Here is a 9,798-nt window from a genome sequence, read left to right on the forward strand (position 1 = left end):
CCTTCCTTCCTTCCTTCCTTCCTTCCTTCCTTTCTTCCTTCCTCTGTCCTCTCCCTTCCTCCTCTTCTTCTCTCCCATCTTCCTTTCTCTTTCCCTTTCCTCTTTCCTCTCCCTCTGTCCATATACACTTACTAGCATGTGTTCTGTCCAAAGGAATATAAATTTTGACCACTGAAATCTTCTTTAGGACTTTGCCTTAAACCCAAATCAGGCTTTCATTGATTGCCCAACAATAGGTCCCAACCCAAACCCAACTTGATCATTGTTTGTACCTGAATTTCTCAGAATGAATGTAAATGCAATCATTTGTTTTGGCCAGAAACCTTGAAGGTCTTCCCCTCCCAGAATGATTTTTTTATTAGATAAAAGAGGTCATTCTTTGACAAATTTCTTACCTAGCCTTAATCACTGAATGAGCCTTGCTTTAGTCAAACTGAGACTCAGGAAAGACCTTGGCTTAAAAAAGACAAGGTCTCCCACTTCATCTGGGGCCATCTCTAGTTGTCCTGAACTATTTTGCCACTGGACCCAGATGGCTCTGGAGGGGACTGGTGACTTTGCACAGCCCTCCCTCACTTAAATCCAATTCACTTGCAAGTCATAGCATCACCTTCTTGATGTTATGACCGTCTCATTTCCTCTGAGAGCAAACGGCAAACAACCACCATTTAAGTAATTGAAGACAGCTGTCACATCACCTCTGTGAGACTTCTCAGCTTGACACGCCCAGTTCCTTCAAAGCATCCTCATAAGGCATAGATTTGCGGTCCTTCCCCTTTCTGGTTACCTTCTCCTTATCAACATCCTCTTCAAAATGTGGTTCCCAGAAATGAATGTGCTCCTCCATTTCAGATCCGACCAGGGCAGGATGATTGCCTCTTTATTCCTAGAAGCTGTGCCTCTTTTAATGGAGCCCAAGACTTCATTAGCTGTTTTCTTGGCTGCCATATTACACTGGGATTGGATACTGGCTCCATTACTTAACATAGCAGAATGATCTTAGGTCATTTAGCCTATCAGGACCTAAGTTCCCGGAATTGGACTAGAGGATTGGACTTGTTTTTATACACTTCTAGAGCCTACAACCTTATTTTTCATGTAGTTGGTAGGATCATTTTTTGAACCTTTTTCCTGGAGCAAAGGAAGGAACTGGCCCTAAGCTCCTGAAAAGACTCTTTTCTCTGGCTTTGTCCATCCTGGACTAATCTTCTCCCTCCTGACCAAGAATTGATTCAATCCAATCCAATTTAAAAAAAAAACACATTTATTTAGCATCTTCTATACCCAAGGCACTGTGCTCCATTCTGGGACACAAGCACAAAATAAAAACAATCCCTTTCCTCCAGGAGCAAATCACTCCATCAGCCAGCACTTATTAAGCTTTTGTGTCAGGCACTGAACCGGGGATAGAAAGGAAGGCCAAAAAAAATAGAGTCCCAGCTCTTAAGGAGGTGGGGGTTGGGGTGGAGGAAGGAGAGAGAGAATATAATATGTAAGTAGATAAATATATACAAGATAATTTGAGGAAGAGGGAGGCAACTCTCATAATTAAGGGCGATTAGAAAAGGCTTCCTCTGGAATACGGCAAAGATATGCTGTTCATTCTAAGAGGCAGAGATGGAAGTGTATGCTAGGAGGCAGGGTAGCTTGTACACAGAGGTAAATATAGGGTGATATAGAGAGTTGAGTCTTGGGGGCAGCAAATAGACCATTGGAATTGGAACATAGACTTCATAAAGGGATATATGTACAACTGTTTTGGAAAAGGAAGACTGAAGCCAGATTGTAAAGGCTTTAATTGACTCACTGTGGAGTTTATAATTTATCTTAGAGGCCATAGGGAGACACTGAAGTTTCTTGTACAAGAAAATATCCAATTTTTGCTTTAGGAAGACAATAGCAACAATTATTATAAGAGTTAGCATTTACATAGTACTTTAAGGTTTGCAAAGTGCTGTTGAGGATAATTTTGGCAGAACCCAGGTCTCCTAACTCCCAGACCAAAGCTTTTTCTACTGTGATCATTTGGTCTCTGAAGCATTATATAGTGAAAAAGACACTGAAGTGGGAGTCAGGAGCTACTCCCAGCTCAGTCTCTCAAGCATTATGTAGTGAAAAAGACACTGAAGTGGGAGTCAGAAGCTACTCCCAGCTCAGTCAATAATTAACTGAACCTTTTGGCAAGTCCTTTTCCCTCTCAGGTGCCCAGTTTCCTCACCTGAAAAAGGAGGAGTTTGGATTAGCAGAATCATTAAGTTTCTTTCTAATGCGTTTTGACCCCTAATTCAAAATTCATAAGCTGCAAACACACTCATGCATAAAGTTAAATGGTATGTAACCGCAAACTAAGGTTTCCTCTGCAAACATGGTTCTTTTATAATCCTAATTCATTTCCTCCCACACGTACATGATATGGACGGAAATCAGAAGATTAATTTACCCCTAAGACTATGACGTTCTGGCTCTTAATGATGTTACAAAGGAGAGCTTTACTTTGTTAAGGTCTGAAATGAATGGTCTTGTTCCTTGAATATTTTGGTTGAAGTAAATGTTCTGGTTTTACAATAAAATTTTGGGAATTTACCTACTGCTACAGAAGGATGAAATTGAATACTCTGCTGGATGGAAAAAGGGAAGGATTGTGAGACAGGCATGCACATACAGTAACTCCAGCTTTCTCCATAGAAGGGAGATGTCTGATACTCACTAGGTGTAAGCTCACAGGCAAGTTCCTTAATGTCTCTGAGCCTCCATTCATTCATCTGTCAAATGGGCATAATCATACTTTCACTACTTACTTCATAGAGCTGTAATAAGGGAAGAGCTTTGTAAACCTAAAGCACTATAGAAATGTATGTTATTATTACTAGACAGCATGAAAAGAAGTATAGAAACATATGGAAACAGAGAACCATCAAATCTGTGGTTTAAGTGCTTAAGTAAATTAAGTACTCTTGTGTTTGTATCCTACTATCCCATTTGTCATGTGTGATAATTTTTAGATATAAAAAGACTTAATTGGGGTGGCTAGGTGGCGAAATGAATACAGCACCGGCCCTGGAGTCAGGAGGACCTGAGTTCAAATCCAGTCGCAGACAGTTAACACTTACTAGTCATATGACTTTGGGCAAGTCACTTAACCCCAATTTCCCCTCCAAAAAAAGCAAAAAATAAAAAGACTTAATTTCTCTATTTTACTCCCAAATTTCCCTATCCCTCCCTTTATCATAAGTGTCTTCATAGAGTCAGTAGAATGTTAGAATTAAAAGGGACTTTGCAAAGGATCAAGTTTGATGCCATTACTATAAAGGGGGAAACTGAATTCCCCAAATGGGGAGAGACTTGCACCAAGTCATATTGCCAGTCAGTGACAGATCTGGGAAACCCAGATCACACCAAATTGCATTTTATAGAGTCCTATTAATATGTTTCAATATCCAAAGTATCCTGTAGACAAATTATTTCAAAACACCGGAGTAGGGGTTTCTTCATTGTTCTTTCCAGTTCTAAATTTCTCTGATTTTGATTCCCAAAATTCTTTGCACAAATGTAGTTCACCTAATTGAGGGCATTATCTCTGACACTGGTGACTTTGAAGAGCACCACTCATTGGTCTAAATTCTGCCATGGTTGTCCAACTTGACTCAATCCAACAAACATTTATTATTAAATATCTCAGGTTCATACTAGGGATTAAAAGAATTGAAATAGATTCTGCCCTTATGGCGTTTGCACTGTGCTCTGGGATTGAGCATGTGTACAAGCAAGCAAATATGAAATAGATGTGCACAACCCATAGAAATTAGTTTTAAGAGGGAGGAAACACTCATGTCTGGAAGTATTGGCGAATGTGTCAAGTAATCTTGGAGCTATGCCTTGAAGGAAGCTAGTGATTCTGGGAGGCAGAAGCAAAGAGGAATTATATGTAAGAATGGGGGGGGGGCATGAATGTGCAGAGGCACAGAGATGGAAGATATAATGTTATATATGAGCAATAGCTTAGTGGGACAGTTTGGGAAGGAGAGTGACTGATGGGGAGTAAAATATGCAGTAAGAATGGGAAGATAGGTAGAAACAGGAGAGAGATAGCTCTGAAGGTTGACTTGATGATTTCACATCTTTCCTTAAAGACAGGAAGGAGTCATTACATATTTCTTGAACAGGGAAGTGTCATGGCTTGATCTGTGTTTTAGGAATATGATTTGGCAACTATACAGAAGATGAGTTGGACAAAGAGGAGACTGAAGGCAGGAGACTAATGGGGAGGAGGCTATTGCAATAGTCTAGGCAAGAAATGATGAGAGCCTGATCAAGAATAGAAGCAATGTGAGTGTGGAGAAGGGGGTGGATTTGAGGGAAACTATGGAGGTAGTATGGACAAGACTCGGCAATTCATGGATATAGGGGAATCAGGGAGAGAAAAAAAACAAGGAAGATTCTGAGATTGTGAATCTGGATGCCTCTTAAGTTCCTAATCATTGATCCTGGTTCTGCCCTCTGAGGTCAAAGAGGAACATGTGAATCATGGTGCTAGAAGGATGATAGGTATTGTCAACAGAAATGGGGAAGCTTAGAGGAGGGATAGGTTGTTATTTTTCTTAATCAGTAATGTTGCTTTATAGTCACACCCCATAGATTTAAAGTAAGTTATTTCCAGTAATTGACACAAATGATAATGCCATATATTTGGTTCTGTTTATTCACAGTGTTTCACTATGAAGTTTTTCTATTTGTTCTGTTCTATAAGAAAAATTATGGTTTTCACTTTTTTTGTAGTACTTTCTTTTTATTAAACCACATAGTTTTTAAAAATAGATTTTTCTTTCTGTCTCTTGTTTTTCCATCACGTGGATTTCCCCCTGCATCCCTCCCCTTCTCTTTCCCAAGAGAGCATGCCTCACTGGATTCTCTTGCACTTGAATGGCCTGCTCTTTTTTTTTTTCTAACACCCAACATCATAACCTTGATAATGGAAAAAAAATTCCACTCAAATGAGTGAAAATGACAGGAAAGGGTATTGGCTGTCGACCCTAGACTGTAAAGACCAAAGAATATTTATGAAAGGAAGAGACAGGGCAGTCACATGGCCAGAACAGTTGGGGCTAGCCCATTCTTGGAATATGCCAACCTTTTGAGAATGTATAAGGAAAAGATCAAGGTCAGAGAGTCTGCCAGTTCATGGTCAAGATATCAAAGGGCAGAAATGTCCTCTTCTGCCACCTTTGCCTCCATACCACCTCCCCCAAAAGGACTGAATCCCTTCTAGATGTCTTTGTAATCCTGTCTTTCACATTAAGCATTTAAGATGATTATTCTGAGGTGTCTGTAGGTTTTGCCAACCTACCCAAGGGGACCAGGACACAAGAAAGGGTTAAAAACCTTTCCTGTAGTAAGGATTTCCTCTTGCTCATCTTCGGGGCTAGTCACACAATGTAGCTAGGTGTGTCAGTGGATAGAGTGCTGGACCTGGAATCAGGAAAACCTGAGTTCAAATCTTGCCCCAAATGATCATTTGATCCTGAGCAAGTCACTTAACCTCTGTCTGCCTCAGCTTTTTCAACTGTAGAATGGAGATAAAAGTACCTACCCTTCAGGGCTGTTGTGAGGATAAATGAGACAATATTTATACTTTGCAAGCCCTCAAATACTACATAAATCTTAGTTGTGATTATTAATTTTAATTTATTACATTACCACTATGATATATTCATTTTACTATTAACATATTAATGGTCTATTTACATGATTAATTTATTATAATACTAATGATAATTTATTGATAACAATACTAAATTTCCTATTGAGCTGAACTAAACTGAGCAAAAATAATATTAAGTTAGATTAGTAATCCCCAATCCCCCAAGTTTTCCCAAGGAAATCTATTGTGTATCTCTCCAAAGTTATAATGTGATTTTGATGCATACTTGACACCTACCCTTCTGCATCCCACACAGGGAGTGTTAGAACCTACCCAAAAAGCTGAAGGAGACATCAATGATGGAAGCTACTCAGACACACCATTTCCCCTGGATTGACTGTGTCAGGTGTGATCCTATGTTACATGAAGTCAATAATGTCCACTTTGCTCACGTTCTCTTTTTCTACAAAGTAGCATGAACTTTATCACACTTGACCATGGAGGAGACAGAAGGGGGCTCATTTCTCAAGGGAAAGTGGCACATTTTCAAAGCACACATTAGTTCTCTCCAGATTGCTTGTGTATCCTTCAGGAGAGAATCCAGAGGATGACTCCTTATACTCAGGCAGCTACTTGGCTCTAAGACGTTGAAATATCAGTCACACTTTCCATTCAAGCTCAGTCTCTTGTCTTTTTGGTCAAACTCAGAAACCAGAGTAACCCAGAGACAGAGGAAATGAATAAGTTCATTGCTGTCATTGACCTACAAGAGCAAGAAAGCTCAGTCTTCACTGAGGGCTCTGAAAATTACCTTGTACCACAAAAAATGCTATGACTACAGATTGAGGTTCAGTTTGGGGGCAGTATGAGTGACTTACCTGTAGCAATTGTTATTATAATTGTTGTAACTTCCGAGTGCTGTCAAGCATCCCAGGCAGATGGCATAGGAGAAAAATATCTGAGTTCCAGCATCTACCCAGACCTGCAGGGAGAGACCACAGGAGTCATAGCAGAGGAAGTATCAGACAGGAGGGGACAAATGAGGAGATACTGCTTCTTGCTTGTCTTCCTGGGAAACCAGGCTAATATGAGAATTGGGAAATATTCATTTAGTAGACCAATCCATTAAAAAAAGATCAAATGTGTTGTTCTTAGATTGGTTTAATAACTCAAACATCTCAATTATTTTTTATTTTTATTTTTTTAAAGCAATCGGGGTTAAATAACTTGCTCAAGGTTACGCAGCCAGTTATTTCTGGGTGTGGTGCTAAGTGTCTGAGCCCAGACACTGGAGCCGGTGCTCTTACTTGCTGAGCCACCTGGCCACCCCTAAGCAATTGGGGTTAAGTAACTTGCTCAAGGTTACATGGCCAGGTGTTTCTGGGTGGGTGCTAAGTGTCTGAGCCTGGATTCGATCCCCAGGTCATCCCGACACTGGAGCTCTTACTCACTGTGCTAGCTGGCTGCCCCTATCTCAATTATTTTTAATTGGCTTTCTAATGAGTCACAGAATTTTAAGAATTGGAAGGGACCTGAGAGTCCAAACCTTATCTAATGTATGAATCCACTGCAGTTTATCCAACAAGTCACTGCTTTGTCACTTCCAGTGATAAATTGTTACTTTCCAGCAACTTCAATTGTATATTAATTTGAATGTTTTTCTTTCTCTGTAACCAATGTTGCCATACACTCATTCTTTCAGCAACAATTATTCATTAAGCATGTACTATATGCTGAGATCTGGGCTAGGTACAGCAGGATATATAACATTTAAATAAGACACAATCAGTGTTCTGAAGGAGCTTACAATTTAGTAGGGGAGATAAGAAACAAAAAAAGATGTAGCTATGAAATAAAATATATGTGTGACTTAGAGGGATTTAGAACTGAGGACAGAAGGAGAAGATTGTTATTAACAAGGAGCTAGTCACAGAAGACTTCTTGGAAAAGGAGGCATACCAGTTGGACTTCAAAGAATTAGTCAAAATTGAACTGTCAGAATAGGGGAGGGGATGCATTCTAGGCAGAGGAAAATTTGTTGGAAGAAGACACACACAAAATGTAAAAAGTCATCCCCTATTTAGGGAATAGCCAGTGGTTCCATTTGGCTAGAGTATAGAGTAAGTATATGGAGAAGAATTATAAGAATTAAGGTTGGAAAGGGGTGGTGTCTAGCCATGGAGAACTGTGAATGTTGGGCAAATAAGTTTACTGAACCAGCAACAGGAAGCCACTGAAGATGTTTGAGCAGAGGAGTGTCACAACTAGAATTTATGCATGAGAGAAATTAATTAGTCTAGTGGGGATATGAAATATGGATTAGAAAGGGAGAAAGTAGAGGGGAGAAGGGTAATTTTGAATACTCATATTTTGATAGCTAAAGTGGCCAGTAATGAGGGCCCCTATGTAGGTGGTAGCAATGGTAACAGAAAGGCTTGGATGTGAAAAAAAAATTATTACAGAAATGGATGTAAGAAAAGAGGAAGAGGAAAGAATTAAAGAAAATGTGGTGTAATGGATAAACTACTGTACTTAGATTGAGGAAGTTCTCCACCTCAGATATTATATGATTGGTAAAAAAAAAAAGCTTTACAGTTCTGTGCCTTAGTTTACTCATCTGTAAAATGAGAGGGTTGGACTTGATGGCCTCTCTAATTTCTTTTAGCTCTAAATTATGGCTAATGCTTAGAAAAATGGAAGACTGGTTGAGCAACGGTTATCCCTAGCAGAACTATTAAACTCAGAAGGAATGGTTTAGGGAGTAAGCTTGGTTTTGGTTTTGAGTTTCAGGGACTGGTGGAACATTAAGGTGGAGATGTAAGCTTGAAGTTTTGAAGAGAGGGAATACTGAGGGAGGCGGCGGTCAAAAGGAAAACTATTAAGGGGGAGAAGGGAGAAGGGGGGAAAACTATGAACATTAACAGGGGTGGGAATAGGATGGAGGGAAAGAAACAGATAACAATCATAACTGTAAATGTGAATGGAATGAACTCTCCAACAAAACGGAGATGGATAGCAGAATGGACTAGAAATCATAATCCTACAATATGCTGTTTACAAGAAACACATCTGAAACAGAGGGATACACACAGGGTAAAGGTAAAAAGCTGGAGTAAAATATATCATGCCTCAACTAAAGTAAATAAAGCAGGGGTAGCAATCCTTATCTCAGATAAAGCAAAAGCAAACCTGACCTAATTAAAAGAGATAAGGAAGAAAACTATATCCTGTTAAAAGGCACCATCGAGAATGAAGCAATATCACTACTTAACATATATGCACCAAGTGGTATAGCATCCAAATTCCTAGAGGAATTTGAGGAAGAAATAGATAGCAAAATTATACTAGTGAGAGGCCTTAATCTCTCCCTCTCTGAATTTGATAAATCTAACCTCAAAATAAACAAGGAGTGAATGGGATTGCTGAGAGACAGAACCTAGAAACTATGTAGAGAGAGAAGAGAAACTGGGGCAGAACCTTGCGGAAGAAGGACCACTTTTTGGACAGGATGAGGACCAAGTGAATGAGACACAGCAGGAGTAGTGAGAGAAGCAGGGGGATAATCAAGCAAATTTGATGCCACTCATATTCAAGGAATGGAGAATTCCCATTAGGCGGGATAGTGGTAATAGAGTTAAATGTTGTATGAGGAATAGAATTGAGCAACTCAAGTTAATTTTGTTCATTAGGAGGTCACTGGCACTCTGTGAGAGAACAGATTCAGAAGTGTAGGGACAAAAGCCAGATTGCAAAGCATTGAACAGAAAGGAGGCAGTGAGAAAGTAGAGTAGAAGAAAGATTCAACTTCTTAGGGTCTAGACAATCTTTTCCCAGCAGTTTAATGATGAAGGTGAAGAGAGAGAGAGATGGGATGGTAAAAGGATGGGTTAGATTGCTCTGGAAATACATATTTAGGATTGGGGAGACCTGAGTGGGCAGATGCAGGTAGAGTATGTAGGAGCCAGTAGAAAGAAAAAAACAAAGAGAGAGGGGGAAGACTGTGGGGGCAAGGTCTGGAAGAGGGATAGGAGTAAGGACAAAGGTAGAGGGGAAGAAGAAGAAGAAGAAGAAGAAGAAGAAGAAGAAGAAGAAGAAGAAGAAGAAGAAGAAGAAGAAGAAGAAGAAGGAGGAGGAGGAGGAGGAGGAGGAGGAGGAGGAGA

The 9,798-nt window shown here is 39.8% G+C and overlaps 1 protein-coding gene across 1 annotated transcript in view; it reads right to left on the reverse strand.

The window, feature by feature from the left end:
• The window catches only part of SLC6A11 (solute carrier family 6 member 11), a 178,938-nt gene that overhangs the window by 32,955 nt on the left and 136,185 nt on the right, over positions 1 to 9,798 (reverse strand). The window contains exon 7 of the mRNA XM_069083947.1: positions 6,517 to 6,620. Coding sequence (XP_068940048.1) covers positions 6,517 to 6,620 — 104 coding nt within the window. The remainder of the gene's footprint in view (positions 1 to 6,516; positions 6,621 to 9,798) is intronic.

The sequence above is a fragment of the Petaurus breviceps genome, unplaced genomic scaffold (genome assembly GCF_028583685.1).
Source record: "Petaurus breviceps papuanus isolate PSGF00001 unplaced genomic scaffold, PetGlider_PUasm1.0 174, whole genome shotgun sequence".
Lineage (NCBI taxonomy): Eukaryota > Metazoa > Chordata > Mammalia > Diprotodontia > Petauridae > Petaurus > Petaurus breviceps.